The 22470-nt window shown below is 38.1% G+C and overlaps 1 protein-coding gene across 10 annotated transcripts in view; it reads left to right on the forward strand.

Moving 5' to 3' along the window:
• Nucleotides 1–18440, forward strand: part of epb41a (erythrocyte membrane protein band 4.1a) — a 103587-nt gene extending 85147 nt beyond the window's left edge. For 8 of the 10 annotated variants that reach the window (XM_042435511.1, XM_042435512.1, XM_042435503.1 and 5 more), the window contains 5 exons: nt 769–897; nt 6457–6573; nt 8986–9066; nt 9360–9479; nt 15182–18440. In XM_042435511.1, the coding sequence (XP_042291445.1) occupies nt 769–897; nt 6457–6573; nt 8986–9066; nt 9360–9458 (426 nt within the window). In that variant the 3' untranslated portion in view covers nt 9459–9479; nt 15182–18440. The remainder of the gene's footprint in view (nt 1–768; nt 898–6456; nt 6574–8985; nt 9067–9359; nt 9480–15181) is intronic. The other 2 variants (XM_042435505.1, XM_042435510.1) reach the window with 2 other exon arrangements.
• The last annotated feature ends 4030 nt before the right edge of the window (nt 18441–22470 follow it).

Genomic DNA, 22470 nt, shown 5'->3' on the forward strand with positions numbered 1-22470 from the left:
TTTAACTGCTAGACATAAGATGTCTACTACTTAATTGTAAAATGTAATTGTAAGTTGCATACTAGACCTTGATTGGTTTCCAGTTGTGATGTCACAAATCATGCCCATATGCACACATGTCAAACTGAGATTTAAGGTGTGCAGAGAGCAGATTCCCCCTTCAGCAGATGAATGTGAAAACAGCTGTCTAGTGTCAAACTCTTTTTTGTGAATAAGTTCTTAAATGGAAACGGTTTTCACCCTCTGACCACCTGTTTCTCCTGTATTCTGAGGAGCTACAGAATGAATACAGTGGTAAAGTAAGGGGAATACATGTAAGTGACACTTTTACTGCTCAGGTGTTACATCCTTAAAAAAAGTAGGATGTATCTACATGAAACTTTTACTCTGGGGACAGCAAGCTGGTTATCAATAACACTAATGTTAGACTGCTTTGACTCATTAACCTTAACCTTAACTGATTCTATTTAGTCCATAAAAAACTAAAGTTAAGATAGTAATTTACGTTTCTGCATGTGCAGTAATGATACACCAGTATTCATGCATTTACATGCTTGCAGGACAGAATAGTGTGTTTTCTCTGCCTGCTAGTATGGTGGCTGTAAAAAGCTGTGACGTCAATTGCAGGACCTCAGTCTTTTACAGCTGCAGTGGGTCAGTGTGTTTGAATCTCTTGGTGCTGATTGAGATGATAGGTCATATTTGACAGTTGTGTCTTGATTGAGCCTTCAGAGAGTTTGTTGCTGACTGTGTGTCTGATCCCTTCAGTCTCCTGTGCTGAAGACCCAGACAATCACCATCTCAGATGTCACCAACTCCCTGAGAGGAACTGTGGCCTACAAGGACATCCCCCTGGTTCACACTGAGACCAAGACCATCACATACGAGTCAGCACAGGTGAGAGGAATTCTGGGAATTGCACAATAAAGAATAACAATATCTGCAGGGCCTTGATTAGACACATTAGACACAGTTATAAGTCTAAATTGTTGTGCCCTGTTATTTTTTTAAGTTTTTTTAAGGTTGTGCTAGTGCACATGTTGAAACATGTTCACTGTAAAATATTGGCCTGAAATTTTGACCTCTGTCAATTTGTTGGAATCGGGCTATGCTAATGACAATACAACACCTGAGTTTCAGTGTCAATACCAAAACAATCCTTTTTTGATACCTTACTTAGAGAAATATAAACATTTTAAAACAATTTTCTTCATAGACAAAAGTAGTCAATGTTCTCAAATGTTAAAGTACTTTAAACACATGCAGTTATACAAGAAGTTAAGATTAAAAAATAATGGCCAATCTGGCCAAACACCAGTGGTTTTTCATGAGAAGCCTTGTAATTACTACAGACGTTCGCCTTACATTATTGACAACCATTTCTCAGTTCATGCAAGCAGCTGTAAGGTTCAAATCAGCTTTTCCAACATTCAAGGTGCCCATTGGTTTCAGTTCCTTTCATAATGCACATAGATGGTTTTAGTTACATAACGCTGGTCTCTTAATTCTGAGCTCTTAATTCTGAGCTCTTAATTCAGCCATTGTTCTAGCACAGCAGGTTTAAAATGAACCTATTACTGGCCTGATCTTTGGTTAGTGTTGCGGTGATAAGTAGTTTACTAACCACTACAACCGTTAACTAGCTACACTGTTTAATTGGACAAGCAGACTAGAAAAATCATGCACACAACCAGACTTATATTTTTTATATATATAGATTCTTATCTTCAATAATGTACACAACAAACACATCAAAGTTCAAATCAGTTGAAAGTCTCAAACCAGACTGCTCCTGCAGGAACCTGTTACAGACACTGGAGAAGACTTCACATTGTATTGATTAACATCCAGTGTGACCAATGAAAATGTGTTTAGATGGAACCCTGTTAACTAATTGGCTTACAGTATATTCTATTAGAAGCCACATGATTTCTTTCAAGGAACATGAGTTCCCAGCCAGGCTGGTCTCGTTTCCCGATATTGTTCTTAGAAGTTAAGAGTATTTCTACAAACACTCTTAAATTTCTCCACACGTTTCCCAAAACAGTACTTAAGAGCAGGTGCATGCACATGCTGTTAAGAGTTCCTTAATGTCAGCTGTCTGTGATGATGAAGATGATGCTGAAGTAAATATTTAACTGTCTGTAAGCTGTGCTATATATTGAAAATACACACATCACAAAGTGCAAATGTTGTAATCTACACAAATATTTTGAACTTGAAAATCAGTATTCAGTATGAAAATGAAGGTTGATGTGCCGTAAACAATCTATGGTCTTTATAATTCATTTTACAGGGTGAAAGATTTAAGAAAGTAAACTTTCCTTGTTTTAGCTGCTGTTCAAGACAGATGTTACTCTGAAGATCATATTAGAATTAAAATGAAAGAGTGGATGGTCCTATAAGTTTCATGAATATGTGTCATTCTGTCATGATTTCTGTATTAGACCTGGTGTATGTAAGTGAGAGGCAAACAACATTCACACCATAAATATAAAGAAAAGAGAAGGAACCTGAAAATATACCACCATGGAAGTGCCATTTCAGCCTGAAGAGATGGAGATATTATGCAAGAAGAATGAGAGAAGGATGATGATGAAAGAAACTGGCAAATCAATTGTTGAATACATTTTTGTGTGTGTTTGGTTTAGTTTTACTTTCTGGTTTAAACATCAACATCACTCATTTCACATAAAATGTGATTTAACAAAGTACATCAGTGGTCATGAAAAAAATAAAGACTTATTGTTTTTGTACCTAAATGTACAAAACAATGAGAACTTAAATAAAACCTGTAGTTTTTGGTTCCTCCTGCAAGTTGTGGAGCGTCTCAAGATGCTCTCAGCCCCTTGTAGAAGTCACTCGTTAATCTACAATAATTTCTATGAACATCTTCAGTTACCATGCTTTTGGGAAACACCTCTTAAGCTTAAAAAAAGTCTGTAAGATGGATTTTCTGATAATGTTAGCCTTAAGATGCTTTTGGGAAACAAGGTCAAAGTCTTTTGCACTGCCTTTTTTCAGTTTCAGATTGATTTGCTTTGAAGAGATGGATTTGTAACACTTGAAATAGTGTAAGAGAGAAACTATCATTTCATTTCAAGCATTTTCAAATGTTTAAGTCGTATTTTTCATTTTTACACCATTTATACTTACTTTCAACTTTTCAAATCTTATTTTAATGTCATGGTAATATAACTTCATAAAATACAAGGTTATGATGGTAAATGTGAGCAAGTATTAGCGGTGGTTTTAAATCTAACAGTACTATTAGAGGGTTTTCATCACAGTTTGTATCACAGTGTACTTGATGGCTAGAAACAGGCTGTCTGCAACAGATCTTGAATGCTCACTCCCACCTACATTCTAGGATTAATGGCTGCTTATGCCTGCTTGGCATTCATTTATTTTAGATTAGATTAGATTCAACTTTATTGTAATACCTTCAAGCAGGTAGCCCTGTTGTACTGGAGATGCAAATCCCTGCTGCACTGGGCTGACAAAATGAGTGCCGTGTCATAGCGCAGTGTCATTACACTCAGCCTGAACTGGTCTCATCTTCAGTCCTTCAGTGCATCAGTGCAACATGGTGAGGAATGCAACTTTTACTGCTGTTGGTTCATAAACAGATATTTTATGTTCATTATATCGCATTCAGTCGTACTGTAAGACAGGAATTACGTCACTTGACTTTGTCTTCCTCATCACTCTTTTACAAGACAATGAATGGCTCCAAAAACCAGACAGAACAGTGACCCATCTTCATTCTTGAAAACCTAGGTTGCAAAGTGTCAGTCTATCATCTGAAAATATCGTAAAATTCACCTATCTGCCAAATAATGCACCCACACTGTAACTGACAAAGCAAATGGAAATATCACTTTTCTATATGTTAATACTTGTCGAACAGGTGGTTTGATAAAGTACTTATCGGCTTTTTTACCCATGAAGCTTTTATTGCTCCTATAGTAACAAACGACTAGTTGTAGTCATCTCGAGTAAAACGTTAACTTTACTCCACCTGGTTCACTGTCTCCACAGCAGCCTCTCTCTCAAACACTCAGAAGAGAGGACAGAGAAGCTAGTGTGACAATACATGACAGCAAAACGTGGCAGAGAACTCTATGCATAGTTGTTTTTCTTTTCTTTCGGCTAAGATGCTGTGAAAAAATACTTAGGTGCTGCACTTGAATTTCACATTGTAATCCTGTACACTACTCATTGCTGAAAAAGTTACTGTAAAGGGGTTACTGCCCAATGCTGTATATGACGCACCACTATAGCTCTCTGAAATAACAACACATTTTTCCAGACTTCTTATGTTGGCATACAGTAATAGTACAAACACCTGAAATATGAACACTTCTAGTGTTACCTGTTTCTTTCTGTTGAGATTGTGGTGGAGTTATGGTCAGGGGCATCCATCATCATTCATCTTTTGACTGCAGCGTGATAAGGAGGAAATGAATCTGCTGGCATTAGTCTCTCAGGAGTACCCAGTCTGAGTCTTATCTGAGCTGAGATTGCTGTAACTGGCTCTGTGTCTGTGTATCTGTCTCATACTGTGATCTGTGTTTTAAGAGAGAGATATACAGAAAAGTCCAAAAAAACTCATCTTTTGTCAACGACTAGTTGACTCTACAGATTAAAGTAAAGCGACTGGCATAGATGAAGTACAGCATGTGTTTGAGAACATTTACATCAGTAGTCGCTATGTTTCTTCTGTGTCTGCAGTGTTGAGGACATGCCGCCACTGTGTTGTTCCAAGGAGCAGGTATTTTGAGTAATGTTAGTCCATGGAAACACAACAGTCACTGCTCGAGTTTGAGTTTTTACACAATTTTTTGAGTTTCTACAGTGAAATGATTGTTGCACACATGTAACAACACATGTGGTACCTCCTCCTGTGTTGATGTCTCTGGCTGTTGCGATTGCCTGCTTTAGTGGAAAAAACGTGCACGTGTGCTTTCTCTTATTTATCATTCCTACAAGTTTTTTTCACACCCCACTTGATGATTTCAGTGTCCTCTTATAAAGTAAAGCTGCAAGTGTACATCCCTCGTAGCTGGAACAACAAGTCCTCCAAATGAAACGACCAAATAAGTGGTTTGACCATGTGCATTCCAGAATGTTAGGTTTTGGGAAAGATCATGGTTTGGGTTCAAATGAATCACTTTGTTGAGGTTAGAGAAACATGTGGTGTGGGTTTATATTATTACTTTCTTAAAGTTAGGCCACCTTCATCATCATGGCAACAATAATAACCACAGGGTTATGGTTAAGGGACAATCGTAGTTACGCTTTTTAAAAAACTGTCCCGACTCATGGTTGGAAATGAACAGCAGTCTCCTGTGGCAAACTCCACTGTTGGGTCATACCATCCACATAACCCACCACCTCCGAATGAGGAAATCTGTCAACTTATATAAGCATCATCTCAACTGTGCCACTACTCCAGGTCATAATGACTACAGCCTCTACATGGTATCTGTCACTCAAATGTAACTATATGTTGTTTTGGAAGGACTGGCATTACGACCTATTATGTCATTTTTCTTGGGAGGACAGTCTCAGATGGAATGTTTTGGTGTGGTGGACAAAGCAGAATCTGCCCAATCAGATAGCAGATAGCAATCAACACATAGCTACACTGAAACAATTTATATCTGCTTTTAATATATATATCTAAATGAAAAACCACTGGTATGGTATTTTAAGACACATTTCAATTGGTAATAAAAAAGTTCTTAGGTTCAGCACCCAGCTCTAATTCCAAATGGGATTAAAATGTCTTTAAAGGTCTCACAATTAATGAATCAAACTCACAGTAACTGAGTGTTTGAATGCATCATTTGAGATTCTTCAAGGAGGGTTGAAACGAGGGAAACTGAACTTTGTTGTAGATACTTGAATGGTTATTAAGTCTCCTGGGAAGGGATGAAAGCACAGCATTGTAGGTGGATTAGTGGTGTCGTAGACATCCTCCTCTGTTGAGGAATGGTTTGACATAGATAGCCTCCTTCACTCCTCTTTCAAATCATATGTCTTCCCCATCCAAAATATGTACTCTGTTGTCCTTGAAGGAGTGTTCCTTATCTTTTAGGTGCAGGTAAAAAGCAGTTTACCTCCATTCACATTTGGCCCCATGTGACAACTCCAATGACTGTTGTTCACACCTGGCCTCAGGTGACTCTAACGACTGTCATTACAACAGCCAGGAGCACTAACGAACCAAGTGGTATCAATAACCTTTATAATGACCCCACAGAGGTTAAATACCAGGGACTCCCTGCCAGCCAGTTAGAACTGAAGCCCCTTGGATGAGAGGCAAAACGTCTTCAAGTATCTACAACCAAGTCCAGTTACCCTCGATTCAACTCTCCTTGGACAACTATGACCTGAATGACTAAGAATGTTCGCAAACATCATTTGAGATTCTTGTGTAACACTGAAAAGGTGTCTCTCCCACAGCCGGTGGACAGCCTGGCAGAGAGGGACTCAGGAGTGCTGCTGAGTGCCCAAACCATCACCTCCGAGACCATCAGCACCACCACCACCACCCAGATCACCAAGGTCTGCTCACTCCACGCACAGCCTCACAGTCAATACAGATCAATAAAGTAATTCACCACCATCCTGTGATGGATCCCTACTTTCAATCACCTGCGCCAGTTGTATTGACCCTTCACCGCAGTGTTTAAGTACCTGCTGGGGAGTGATTGAGAGGGACTTCAAATATTGTATTATATTTTATTGTGTATATGGATTAATAAATAATAAGTCGTAAGAATAAAACTATTTTTTATATTGGAGTGCAGAGGATGAATTTAGGAGTCTCACACCCTGAGGAAAGAAGCTGCTCTGTAGTCTGGTGGTACGACAGCAGATACTTCTGTATCTCTTGCGAGATGGCAGCATGGTGAACAGGCTGTGGTTGGGGTGGATATGGTCTTTTAGTATCCTTTGGGTTCTGTGCAGGCACCTCACCTCAGCGATATCACTGATACTCTGTAGATGGGTACCGATGACGTTCTGGGCAGTTTTCTTTTCTTTCATTGGTTCCTGAAACTTTTTTGTCCATATTATTAGCCAAATGGGTATCTGCTTTTGAAATTACAGTTAAAATGACAAATAAACTTCAACTTGAATTATGAGTATCTCATCATTTTAATGAAGATATAGCAACTATTGTTTTGCTAAGTCTTTGACATTGACTAACTATTTTAAAGTCATGGGTGGTTGTTGGATGCTAAAAAAAATAGCTCAATCCTCTAAATCTATCTAAAATTACAATAGAAGAAACTCATTTGAAGAATATGAGCAGAAAACATCAGTGATGCAAAGAAGCAATCTGCGATGTCCTCTGCAAAAATATATTGGGCCTCATGCAAGAAGCACTGATACGAACAGATTTGTTCTTCAGTGGAACGTACAAGTGATTTAATTTGTGAATTTGTGGCATTCATCAATTTTCTCATGCTCCAAATTTTCTCTGAGGTATAAACAAAATTCACGAGTGATCTAGACCTGTCGTACAAGTCATGAACAGACCAACACAACAAACTGACCACAAAGCAAAAAAGACTAATTTGACCAGAAATCATGATGTCTTCATTTATATTCTTTATATTCTGTTTAGCATATCATCATCATCATCATCATCATCGTCATCATCATCGTCATCATCACCACCAGTTCACTGAGAGGTTTTTTAGATGTCATGATGTTGTGTCGGTAGTAGTTGCAACAGTTGCCTCAGGGTATTTCTGCAGGTCTAGTATCATGTTGTGTTGCAGCTGACAGTGTAACATCACCTGCTCTAGGCTGTAATATTCTCTCCTCTAATTTCTCTGTGACTGTCACATGACCACCTCACATATTAGTCACGGAGTGCTTTGCTTTAGAAAGATGTTTTTTAGCATCTAACTAACAACTACTGACACAATGATAAATGTGACTTGAAGCTCTGCACTGTCAAATTCTTCTTTGGGAACATTTTGGTGAATGAAAAAAACGGCGCAGAACATTAAGGGGCATCGATTATGCAAATGATGAAATCTCGTGAAAATTCATCAGGCTGAAACCAGAGATTTATGTCATGGTTGTGCAGTAACAAGAATTTGTTAAATCCGACATGGAATATTTGTGCAAACATACTTGAGAGTTTCAGGATAAAAATAATGAAAATGAAAAATGAAATGGAAATGTTCTTTCATAAGACCCCATGTGCAACAGAGGGTAGTGGAGCACAGACAAGAAATGTGGCTTAGATATTCAAATGTTTATACAAATCAGATCAAAAACATTTTGTTTCTTTGCTGTGTCATGTTATACATGTTAGCTGGTAAACACTGTTATTTCATGTCCAAAATTCACCATATAGTCATCTATATAGTGTGTTCAACATTTTGTATATGGTCATGTACTGATTATTATACCGTATATAGTGCACTCAAATGATAATGCAAAGTTTAAAAATGTAAAAAGTAGCATATGATCAGTGGTTACTAACCTTGCACAGACATTAGGAAAATGTAAATTCAGATAGCGGTCTAACAATCAATCTTTCATGTGCATCCTATAGTTAAAACATTAGGAGACCCTCAGTGTTAAAACATTAAAATTTACATACTCTGAAAAGAGTGACATACATGCTGCCAGTGTAGTTATTTGCTGTAATTTAAATGCATGTACACACTAATATTCTCAATGAATATATCATATCATTGTGTTACATGTTATATTAATAGCATGGCTTTACAAATACAGATTATGGATAGCATCTTGCTTATGTTGATGCCCGCTTGCATCATTCTCCAAAACTGTGACAGTTTACTTTGTGTCTGGATTCATCTGATCCCCAGACTACTATCAGGGAGGGAAGACACGTGTTATGTCTAGATTTCCTGCTGATGTGGATTCTGTTCTCAGTCAAGTTTCCCTCTAAGGAATAATGCTCAAGCTTGTTTCATGTCTCTGTTATAGACGGTGAAAGGAGGAATCTCTGAGACTCGCATTGAGAAGAGGATCGTCATAACTGGAGACACTGAAATTGATCATGACAAGGTGAGAAATGTAAATGATGCTTCACTGTTAACACTAAATGATGTAGTAATGATGTTTCCTCTAAGCTTGTCAGTAAGTGCAGGTGGTTTAATTGCGTGTTGCCACAGATTTCTGCTTGAGATGTGTGTGTGTCTGATGGGTGAAGCTGGATTTATTTGTGAGCTTAATTCCCCTCAAAGAGCGATTGCTTGCATATATCAAGTAAATCTGTTCTGCATGAAAGTCATTTTAATTAAACTCATTAATTGTGCGCTACTTAACAATCCTGTTGTTGTTGTTCTTCCTTCACTCAGGCTTTGGCTCAGGCCATTAAAGAGGCAAAAGAGCAGCACCCAGATATGTCTGTCACCAAAGTGGTTGTGCACCAGGAAACGGAGATCTCCCCAGAGTAAGATAGAGTGATCCTTTGGAAGGTCAGTGTCCTCCCCATGCCCTCTTTCATCCACCCCTCTCCACCAATTTCCTGGTTCAGCACCTGATTCCATCTAACACATCCAACTAAACCAACATTATCCTTTTGCTCTCAAAATAATCCATCCATCCATTCTCTAAAGCATTTATCCTGTGTAGAGTCACACTGGGCCAGAGCCTATCCCAGCACATGTTTGGTAAGATGCAGGGTACAGGTTGGCAGAGGCAACTTACAGCTGTGAGGTTAACCACTGAACCACCCTGCTACCAACCAAAAGTTATGCCATAGTGATTTTCAAATATAAAAATTATGTGTAAATATGTCCGAACATGAGCAACATGGAAAATATTTAGATTAAAACTCCACTAACTTACTATTCCATGTACATGCAAGGACACTTAATTTAGAATCTTGTTATTTCCATATGTATATGTAGCATATGGGGCATGTTGTCAGAGGTAAAACAATGAAATACAATCCAGAAAGTCAAGTTGGAGTTATAGATTAATGCATTTAAGGACTTATCAGAAGCTAAAACCCTGCAAAGCAGTTTGTAAAACTCACAGACAGGATTTTACAACTCTGGAAAGTTTTCATGGCAGCTGTTTTATCTTTCTTCATGATGATCACGAGGTAAACAGGCGAATATGGCGTTCACATTACAAAGTAATCCACCAGGAATGTGCGCTTGTGTGTATGTGATTAGCCACCACTGATATCGGGTTGCATTGCAGCAAAAGTTGATTCCATTTCAATTTCTTGCTGGATGGCTACTGTGATTTTTTTTGCTGAGCTGAGCTTATGCGGTCCCCCCTCCCGCAGCATAGACACACTGCCCCCATTCAGATTAACGGGAGGGCTGCCGTTTTTCATGCATTGCCGGATTTGGTGTGAATGTAGCTAAAGCCTTGTGTTGTAAGTTGCTATGGCAACACGCAAACATGGCACACAGTTCAAAGATCCCCTCTAGACATGTATTAAGACATAAAAATACTCTGCTTGGAATAATAATGTGTGTCTGATATGGTTTTTCCACAAAAAAATGAAAATTACCCAGTTAAAATCCTTAAAATGGCATTCACTTCTGTTCCCTCATTAAAAATTCTAGAATCTCTTAATATGCAAATATATTTCGTGCTTCACGTTTCCACATTACACTTGCGTACGCTGCATACAAGACCACGTTTGGCTTCCAAACTAATTGTGATGTCACAAATCATGCCTGCAGGCCCACCCCTTAAAATCTGATTTAAGGTGAGTATAGAGAAACTTTCCACTTTTGACAGATGGATGTGAAAACAAACTCTGCACATATTTCATTCTGCACAGTGAAGCTCATACATCCACCTGAACAAGAAGTAAAACAGATTTTTGAGTGGGAGAGGAGTTTTAAGGTAACAGAAGAATCTGTCAGCCATAAACTGTACATTAGTTATTGAAAAGCTGGTTTGTAGTAAACACTGTCGAAGCATCAATAACCTGAATATCAACACACAGATCCACTCCAACAACTCCCAAAAGTGATAAAGCATACTGTGTGTCACACTCTGTGTACGGCTGCTGCAGAGAGCAAGACAGGAGATGAGTTAATGATGCAACAAGCTGTTTAACATTACATGTGCACTCCAACAGCTGTAACAGTAAAACGTGTTTGTATTGTTGCTATTTCACCATTGTGCTCACCCCGCCAGCATCCAAACACATATTACTACCAGTCACTCCCACTGCCTGATGTGGATGACAATGCCCTGCAGGTCATTGGACTTGTCTTTTTAGACAAGTGAATAAAAATGGGCTCAGATACAGCAGGTATTTACTGTCTGTACTGTACATCAGTCAGCAACTTCTCACTTGGTCTCGTTGGCCCAGCACAAAAAACTTGCCTTCACTCTTTTTCTGAGGTTTCCAATCAAATCCTGTGTTCAGCTGTGGCTGGGTATATCCTCTTACTTGCAGAATACCACAGAGCACTGACAGTTTCGCTTTATGTGAAGCCAATAGCAAGATTTAACTGAAGTGGTTAAACACATCATATTGTTCTAAATGAACCCATAATGAGCCACTGAAGTAATGACAGAAGCCAACACTGTAATTACATCAGCAAAGCAATCAGTGGCTACAAGGAGACTCAACAGAATGATGTAATGTTGTCAGTATTGTGACTCAGTTGATACTCCTTAAGATTCCACATTATGACACAGGAACTATACAAATTAAATTATGTAAACGTACTGCATGGCTGTGGGGTGTCTGGTAACAGTTTATTCAAGTATGTTCTAACATGAAACAAGGTACCTCAGCATGAGGTATGTTAAATAATGGTGCCCATGTGCTTTTAATTGTAGCCCTGTTTATGTGATGTTTAAAGGTCCAGGCTGGGAATCTAGTACTGTTTAGCCGGCTGACAGGCTGGTATGTAAACACAGCGGCCCTACCTCCAAGTCTGTCTCTGCAGTGGGGGGAGCCCTGCCTGGCCTATGCTGTCTGCCTGACCAGAGAGACACATAGCTGACACAAAGCTGCAGAAGTAATAGCAGTAATAGAAAGATGACTTGTTTAGACATAGTCTGGACTGTGAATGTTTGGTAACTACAGAGAGTCTATAATAAACCTTTCTTACTACTTGATGATAGACAAAAATGAAAGCAGCATGAAAAGAGGTAAACTTTTCAACTTCCCTTTATATCTATATACACAAGGAGGTAGAAGTACATTATAATAAATCCCTGGTGGGCAGGTGTGGTGAGCCCATGGGAAGTGGGTAGAGGGATATGAACGCAACATGACATACACAAGAGGAGAACAAGCTTTCCTCTTATAGGCCTCTCTCAAAGTGCTCTTGTGAAATGTCATTCTTTGGGAACGGACCAAGCGGCAGCTACCTTCAAGTGCCACCTATGGCCACTAGATACTCCAAATGACTCCCGTTCAAAAAGCTTTAACTTCTCTCTAGAAATAATAAGTCATTCAGTTTTCATCATTTCATCATTTTTTGAGTCACAATGGTCTTAATATATAAATTCAGGCCCTCTAATAAGTGTCCTGGTCATTTTGGAAATTATTTCTCTCTCTTAATAAGATATAAATACTTATAGTAGCCTTGATCTCTGCCGTGTGGCTGTGATTGACAGGTGGCTCACCTGCTGCTCTCCCTGGCTCCAGGACTCACACTTAGTGTGTTGCAATACTATTGTTGCAATATTTCACTAAGTTTAATGGTACTTGATTATGATACCTGCCCTGTTAGCATAATTTAGCTAAAGTAGCTAGCATTAGCTTGGGTCCAAGGTAGCAGGCGTGTTTCCAGAGCATGAAAGGCAACACCCTGCGCTCCTTATTTGGAAGCTCCAAATGGAAAAGATGGTGCCGACCATAAGCTGCAACTTGGGCTTCAAACCAACTCCAATGCAAACCAATGGGTGACATCACACCTCGCTATGTCCATCTTTATATACAGTCTGTGGGACTGACTTGTACATGAACTTGGAATAGATAAATATCCGCAAGTATATCCAGCTGCAGCTGCAGCACGAACGTGCAGTATCTGTAGTAAAATGGGTGTGTCATGTTGGGTTAGGATGAGTCTGCAAGACTGCAGCTACGTAGATCCTTCTCAATATCCCAGCATTCAGCCTGCAGTACTGCTGGAGGACATGACTCAAACCCATAACTGTTATTATCAGGGTATCTGCACATCTTGAGAAGTCTTAAAAGGCCTCGAGTTCAGCTTCCTCCAAAAAAATACATAAGGATTAAAAACTCCCGCCAGCAAAATGGAACACTTTGCTGAAGTATGTGTTACAGCATAATGTCAGTAGGGTGGCACCCAGCTTACAGCTTACACAATAGGTTAAACTTCAGATTTTAAATGTTCAGTGAACAACCAAATGAGAAAGAACATGATGAGAAATGAGAAAGAACAACAACAAAACATGTTGTGGAAAACTTTATGTAACCACACAATTCTTTAATGTGCTGCTTCACCACAGCTTACTGCCATTACTAATGTCTGCTTTTTTCCTCCCAGCAATAAAGTATTTTTAATTCTCTCCCAGCGTTTTATTCATTGATTTAACTCTCTTCCAAGTTGGTGTTGAAACACAGTGTCAGAGTTGTTTTCTGTACATCAACTCTGAAGTTTAATCAACTCCTAACCCAGTGTATCGCCTTAAATTATTGATGATATGCACAATAGTTTAACTGAGAGAAATCCTGAAATTTCTAAAGAAGCAGTATCAACAGATTCCTTCTCTGTTTTACTGGCACATTCAATCAATTTCAATGTTTTCCATTAGAGTGAAGCCTAACCCCTAAACACTAACCACTACATCTTTACTCTGATTTAAAGTCCTCTACTGTATATCCCACTGTTCCAGCATAGACATGTTTGTTGCAATGCTACACATGCAATTCCCTCTCAACCTGCTCACTCCACATTTTTTGACTGACAAGTTAATCCTACTGGATTTGAACAACTCCACAGACCATTACTGTAATTAAACTCACTCGAGTGTAAGCTGCTGTGCTATGAAAACATTTTGCAGCCTTCACTTTACTGAAGGGAAATGTTACAGTAGATCTATGTAACTAACTGTATGGTTAGGCTTCAGATGTTGCAGAGGTGTATTTATTATTAACACTGACTTTATCATTCTCTTTCTAATTTCTTTGTCCACTAAACTGTTTGCAACTGCTGCTCAGTTAAGGGGAAATATTAATTCATGCTCCTCGTAAAAGGTTATGCAATGCATACACAAAACATGTGTATTGTATCTGCTCAGTATAAATGATACTATTTATCCCAAATGCAGAGATAAGATAAGCAGCAGATAAGCAAGCCTTTATTTGAAACAGAAAAAGGCAGATATTCTCAATTTTCCATGTTTTTAAGTATATTTTATGATATTTGATTAAGAAGCTTTCTCATTTTCTGACCTACTCCTGCTTTAATTTGCTGTTGATACTGTTTGTTGTTAATACAAACTCTACATTTCCTCCATATTTGCTTGTTGTCTCAATAAATTCAGCATAATGTATCTCTATTTTACACAGTAGGGATAATAAGGCCAAAAATTGTTAAATAGAAAAAGGATAACAATGAAGGCCATTTTCTTCAGAAATGATAAAGGGAAAGTGCATATTCTCAAATAAAACTTGTCTCAAATAACAGCTGGCAACATCTGTCATGTCATACTTAAACAATCTTCTGCTCTGAATGTCTTTACTCAGTTCTACAGCACTTTGCTTTTAATTAGTGTTAACCCTACTCTCAATGGAATTAAACACTTCCTGCACAGATGTGTCACATTAAAAAAAACCTTCCAGCAACTCAAAGGGCTTAATCCATCCCCTTCCTGGTAGACTTTTAATGTGAAATGATTTGCTGGGAGTGTCAAAGTTCATTGACAATATCTTAAGAATGACTGAAAAAACAGCAGAGTAGAAGAGAATTTATGGTTTCCATTATTATCCTAATATCATTATAATATCGAAATATTATCGTGGCTTAACCCTTCTAGGATAAAAACACTATTATTGTGAAGCAATTTACATGTTCCTTCCATTCTTATGTTTTGCTGGTGTTCATATGTTGAGATGTTCAAATCCCCTAAAGTTCTCTCTCTCTCTTTTTTCCTCTCATTTTCTGTCCCTCTCTCATTTTTTTCATTCTACAAATCTTGAACCCCACCTTGGTCCTCTCAGCTGTCACCGCCCTCCCTCCTCACTTGTGTCTCCATCACACCATTTTACCTCAGCGCCCCCAGCCATCACACCCAATTGCACTGCCTTCGACATGAACCACCAGTCGGAACAATAAGTGAACATCAGAGGGAACAAACTTCAACGTTGAACTATGAACTTTAACCTCCATGAGTGTGGAGTTCGGCCTGAAGGAGATGGAGTCAGCAGAAAAATTCCCAAGAACCCTCCCAGTATTCCCCACAATCCCCCTCTTGTTCCACGAACTGCCAAAAGATCAACCACTGGACTGATGAAAAAACATCTTTTTTTAAGAGAAAGAAGAAAGTAAAGTACAGCATTTGTGGATTTATTGCTCTCCAATTTGTCTGGAGATTTTAAGAAAATTTTCAAGGGCATTTGGTCTTTTAATCTTGAGATTACTGGTACTTTATTTTTCTACAGCTTTTCTTACCATCAGAATTGGTTATCAATAACTTGGAGGTCAAGTGTTTTTTTAACAATGTGTTCCAAACAGCATTAACAAAGGGATTGTGGGTGATTTTTCTTGGGATTGTACACATCAGGACTCAAGGATCCCTCTCAAATTTTTGCGCTTGACAGAGTTTGGTGTCATTTCTTGTATAGTAAATATTTTATTTTCCCTCTCAATGTGAAAAAATATTTTTTCAATTAATGTGTGAAAATGATTGATTTTTGTCAAACCAGGGGGGCAATTACTTCTTTCACCTTATTTAAGACTTAATCATTTGTTAAGTGATCTTTTGATTGTTTTAGTTGTTCTTGTTGTTGTGCTTGTAGTGCTTGTTGTCACTAGAATGGGGCTTTATCAGGACCAAGGAGACAGCAGTGTACTGACCTTTTCTTTATTTATTCCCACCTTTGTCTTCTCTTTATGTGTTTTGCGTTTTAGATCCTCTCAGCGCAGATGTATGTAGCTTCATGGTTTTGTATTAAGAGCATTCCAGATACAGTTTTAGTCATTTCTACTGAGCATGGCAGGAGCAACTGTTGTTTCACATTTCTACTTTTCTACCAAATGGGCAGTGTGTACTCATCCAGAGACAATTCCAATGACAGTATACTCAAACATGACAGCGGTCGATTAGAGCTAAAAGTTGACATTTTGCTTGATTGGTATTGCAGTCGAAGAGATGATAACAGGATGATAATTGTCTCATTAAACTGAAATGCTATTCTTTACATCTCCTCACTCTACCAGAGCCTTTACATGCATGCTTGTAATTTGATTATAACCTGATTAAGGCAATATTCCAATTATTGCAACTATCACATCAACACATAAACAAGGTTATCTGGTTAATGTGGTTAATTATACCCATTAATTACACCCGTTTCTAACATACAGGGAGTGAGTGAACTTGAGGTGTCTACACAAAGGATAATTCTACTCACAATATAGGTTTTGTTTTTGAAGTTTTGTCCATCAGTTCTATTGATTATAATAACATTATACTCAACAAAATAATTGCTGGGATCTAGGAACATGGCAACATCAATACAACAAAGTAACAGAGAAAGAAACACAAACAAATCAAACCCACTGGAAATTGGAACCCAACTGTTTATCCAGATGTTCCTAACCAGGGGGTCAGGACCACTACATATATAGTTTTGTAAGGGTAATAAGAATAAGAGATAATGATTCGATATCTGACCATGTTATTGACCCAATAAAATGCTTTCTAATAATATCTCTCAAAATACAGTATACCTTAAATGACGAAACATTATGCCAGTAAAGTGGCGCTTATGTTTCCTAGCAAACACAAATGAATAACTTAAGTCTTCACAGGTTAAGATAATCCTGAAGTTCTAATGGTTCAACCTGATATACTAAATCACTATTACTATCTAGTAGTGACACACAAACACCACAAAAATAAGACCAAATCTGTAATAAACCTCAATTATCCTTTCACAGCCTGTCCTGATATACACTATTCATTACAGTCTAAGGAGGCACCTTTCCCTCTGAAAATGGGTGATGGTCATTTTACATCAAATAGTCCAAGCTGGAACTAAACTCAGGAATTATCTCAGAACTCAAAGTTCATTTTCACTCACAGACACTTGCTGTCAGTGTGGATGCTATTAGGACTGTGTGACACAGAGTAAACATAAATTAGGAATGTGCTACAGTATGTCTTTCGGAAATAAGCCTGATCATATGAACAGAGGTTAGTAGGTTAGTGGTTTTAGTTGCTGTAGTTATTTATTTAAACAGACAGTCCCAAGATCAAGATTCCTCTGTTCAAGTGTGTTCAAGAAAAATATATTAGTACAAGTACAAAAGCCTACACAAACATAACTCAAATACAATTTACACACACAATTGACAATTAGTTCCACATTAAAGAGAACAGGTGCAAGTAGTATTCAGACTACTTGAATAACATATTTTGTCTTCAAGTGAAATAAAAGATTTTAATGTGTCAAATTCAAACTGTTGGGAGTATGGTTTTTAAAACCAGTAAAGACATGAGTTGTATCATCACAGTTCTCAGCATAAAAATGTACATTGAAATGTGGAGTAGCAGGGATATAATTTGTGTACATAGTGACTAGAAGAGGACCCAGAATAGATCCCTGCGGGACACTTATTGGAGCTACTGCTTTAGTTCTTCCTGAGAGGTGGTAATAAAACCAATTTACGGACCATTCACCTAAACCTAAAAAGGTTGTTTTCAGTCAAATGTCATGGTCTGCCATGTCAAATGCTTTTGATAGGTAAATAAAAAGTGCAGCACAATGTTGATTGTCCAGGGCACTTGTAATATCCTTTATTACAAGTACTGTGGTTGGCATACCATGGTAATCCTTCATTTAAACTATTATCTTAACCTGCATATTCTCATAATTGACTTATTATGTGCATGCAAATACACTGCAACATGACATTGTTAATATTATAATAACATATAAGTCAAGGAGACTGACGTCAACCTTCTCCTGGGTACACACTGTCTATTCAAAACATATTTAGTATGGCACACGTAGTTTATGTTTTGTCAATTTTCAAACATAATGCTTTTTTGGTACACCATATTCTGTACAGTTCTCCAACATGTTGTAGTTCTTTCACAGTGTCATTGTGGCACTCCCTTTTCTTGTTTGAAACAAGCAAACCAACATTTCTAAGTTCTTTCTTAATTGTGAACCCTCACTTTACCATCACAGGAAGACAACATGTAATAAAAGAGCACCATGCACAGAATAAAAACGTAGACTTTGTATTTTATCCTGTTCTGTCTACTAGTTGTTTTTTTCAAAAAAACAAATGGTATTTGGCAAAATTTTGCAAAATAGGTAAAAGATGCCATTAAGGGTTCTATATGTAGAATTGTGAATCAATTTACATGTATTAATCATTGTATTGATCCTTTTTTATTGTCAATGAGTGAATGGGTTGTAACGTAACTTAAAAAATGAGACGTTCCCCAACTTTCTCAGTTGCCTGTAGACTGATTTCTATGTGAAGGACCTGGGCCGGATTTTCCGCAAAAATCCAGTGGATGTGACATTTTGCATATTCCCGAGTGCCTTGCCTCTCTCCCACTAACATCAGCAAACAACCGGCATAACAACACAACACCACAACAAAAACGGTGCTATCCAACTAGAAACACCCTGCAGATATTAGCTCTCCAGCTAATGAGACAGCTAGCTGCCTCCATCAACCACTACACATTTCACAATAAAACACCCCCGCAATAACAAGTCGCCCACTGCCGAGCACACACAGCTAAACAATATTATTTCCTCAGCACAGGAGTAGAAAATAAGCTCCAGAGTGATAGCCCTTTTAATTTTTCTGTTGGTTGTCCAAAGGTCGTAACAAGCACACATTTAATAACAAAACCGCAGTGTGTTACTCCCTAGCCACAGCTCACTGAGTCTACCGGTGTTTAGTAAACATGATTGGTAAAAAAAAAAAAAGTTTGAGGGTATATTTTTGGAGGTTGGGCTGTGCAGATCGGCTCTCACTGGTCAGCAGCCTTAGTCCAACACAAGCCTCTGTGTGTATGTGTCTGTGAGCAAGCGAGTGCATGTACATACAGCAGTGGGGGGAGGGGGGCTGACTGACTGGGAGTGAGAGATGCTTTGCTGAAACACGGTGCAAAACACAACATTACAGATCTTTTATGCAATTTTGAGAAGTGTAAGCAATAGGATGTTGACTGCATCTCATTTAACGGCAAGAGGTATCACTAATGAGAAGGAATTTCTGATTCTTACAAATAGAACCTTTAATAAAATACACTCAGGTCCAAAAGAGCCAACCCTTTCAAGCCATGAGAGTCAGCAGTGTCGTTTATTTTTGAGTTGAGTTTAGCAATGTTTGGATAATGGACCAAAAAATATATGGCCACAAATGCCTTTATCACATTTAAGAATACAAATGCAGAATACAAATTTAAATTTTAAATTCTACCTATATTAAAAGTTTAAAACCCTGCCAGGCAGCATCTGTTGGTTGCAATATTTAATACTCCCCATAAGAAAATGTTAGATGGAACAAACATGCAAATGGTTTTGCTTTTCTCAGTGCCTTATCAGCAATGGGGCTAAATATGAAGTTTGATTTCAGGATGGCACCACAGAACAGGTTGTGAAATTACCAATGTGTTCTTCCTGTGGAGCATAAATGTGCTCAGCTAATGTCATGGCAGTCACCCTCTTCTATTATGCAATAATTTGTGTGAACATGGAAAGTTTAGTGTAAGGGTGCCAATAGAGGAAGCATCCCAAGATCACTACAATCAACTGAGTTCATCCTCTGGAGAAAATCTAACTGGGTGAATAAACACACTCATTTCAGGGTGACATGGCCATTAGATTTACCGAGTATAGTTTATAATTTTTTAAATTTATACACACAACTATATAATTTTTATGGCAATGTGGCATTAGCAGTCTTGGGGCAGTTGGTTGGGTCAACAAAGAAAGAGACTCTGACGCAGGAGACTACTACTTGTTTCCTGTTTTCTACCAACAGTCAACATTGGTTTCTTTTAAACATGACCACCATCTTTCCCTAACCTTACCTAAGTAGTTTTGAAAGATAGTGTCAAACAGTGCTGTCCTACTGGTTAATGCTGGGGTACAGGGGTCAGTATAAATGTAGGTACAAAGTAGTTTACATGACTACAGCTGTGTTTGTTAATTTAACTACAGATATTTTTGTGTGACATCAGAATTCAGGATGGTAGAGAAATATCTTGGTGAGGCCATATTAATGTTTGCTCTCACATTCTGGGTGTGACTAGCCTGCCTGTAGGATCATTCTGTCAGCGAAGGAGAGCTCAAAAGTTCAGTGGTGGGATTTGTCTAAGATCAGAAAGCTTGGAAATGAAATCAGACAGAAAAGCCACTGAATTAAAGATACTCATTAAATTAAATACTGACATTCCAAAATATTTACTAAGGCTGCAACTCAACTCTACTTCTGTAAAACTAATGCAGCAGGAGTCCATGAACAAACTGCCATAGTGCAATGCAGCATGTTTAATGCTTTAATCCTATATGCCCTATGATTGGCTGCGGTGAAATGGAAGATAATATTTTTATTTTTATTGAAGGTGCTCTTTTCTTCTGTGAAGCTGGGTTTTTTAACTGTAATTTTTAGTTGTTTTAAATTTGTGCTGTTTTTGATGTTAAAATAGCTGGTGCTATTTGCTACAGCGTTACAGCCGAGTTTGCAAATGAGAATTGTAGGAACAGCATAGAATTCACAGCTCATGTAAATAGACTGACCTCTTGCAAAGGATGGATATATGAATATGTAGGAAAGTCTACTGTTTTTCTGTTTCCATTGTTATAATTTTTGTCAAGCCCCCTTTACAATTGCTGAGTTTGGTCCTAGCACACTTGCTGTAGTTGATGATGTCATACTTCCTGAAGACAAGATTTGTTGTTATTCTGTGCATCTTCCATGGGTGAGCTGTAGCGGATGCCTGTTGTGTGTGTTCATGCACAAACGTGAGTCAAACACCCTCTTAGCTAATATTAGACCACCAAATATTGTTAGTATAGATATTACCTGACTTAGTATTAGACCCGAAATTGTTCTTTTGGGTGCTTTATGTTTGTAATGCATACTTTTCCTAGTATATGGTTCAGAACATGTGGACATGGTGCAATATTTCTTACTACTATAGCTTACTTGCCTTGTGTTTTTATGTTATGAATGTCATACTTTTGGAATATGCCTATAATACTGAGTGTATTTCGTAACGTGGCGATTCTCCTTACATTAATTTGCAGTGTTTCACCATGTGGCTGTTATTAACACTGCAATTACATTATTTGGCCACAACAGGGCCACAGAATTGTTCATTCTGGCCAGCAATTGAGTTGTAGTCAAGCGGGTAGCTCCCAGTCTGAAAAGTGAGGCCAATGCAGAAGTGCTTTAAATCTGCATTTATTACCTCAGTAAACACTTTCCTAATGAGTTTATGGTCTCAATTGCTAATATCAAGTCTTCTTCAATGCATCATGGTGTTCATTTTGTAATTTATGGCCCCGTTTAGAGTGTAATAGATGATAAAGTAGCGTATGCTTTAGGGCATGGTAACGTTGTGATTTACAAGTTGCTACCACGGCAATAACGTTGATTATGTAACATAACCATGGCGTAACCCCAGATTCACAGAGTGTAGGCATAGCTGCTGCTATTTCACAGTGTGTTTTCAGTTCATTTAAGATAATTGTAACATTTTGGTCGCATAAAAAAGTCTTGTCCAGCGGTTGTGATAAAAGACCCTCTTAGGAGTCAGATGTTTTTCCGGTGAGTACATTTTGTTTTAATGGCTTTAGGCCTGTATTTCACTAGCGGAAATTAGTATTAGCATTATCACTGTTAACCTTAGATTGTAAATGCACCATACTGGCCAAGCTAGCAGCTAGCGCCATGGTCAGCTCCACCCTCTCATCCAAATATGGTCACTTCTGGCTCCAAAAATCAAACATGGCGATGGTCAAATCACTAAGGCTTCAGAATGGCAGTCCACAAAGCAATGGGTGACGTCACAGTGACTATGTCCATGTTTTTTTTTACAGTCTATGGTTGTGGTGTATTTCCAATGATTGTAACATAGATAACAAAAATTTCTGTATAAACCAGAATGCTTAGATTTAATTTAACCACTCTATTTCATTTAACTATTCAAGACTAATATTAATAGGTTATCAATGTGCATATGAAACTGTATGTTATTGAAGACTAATATTGTATTTTTATTTCTTCTGTTTTCTTTAGAACTACACAC

This window comes from Thunnus maccoyii, chromosome 15, assembly GCF_910596095.1.
Source record: "Thunnus maccoyii chromosome 15, fThuMac1.1, whole genome shotgun sequence".
Classification (NCBI taxonomy): domain Eukaryota; kingdom Metazoa; phylum Chordata; class Actinopteri; order Scombriformes; family Scombridae; genus Thunnus; species Thunnus maccoyii.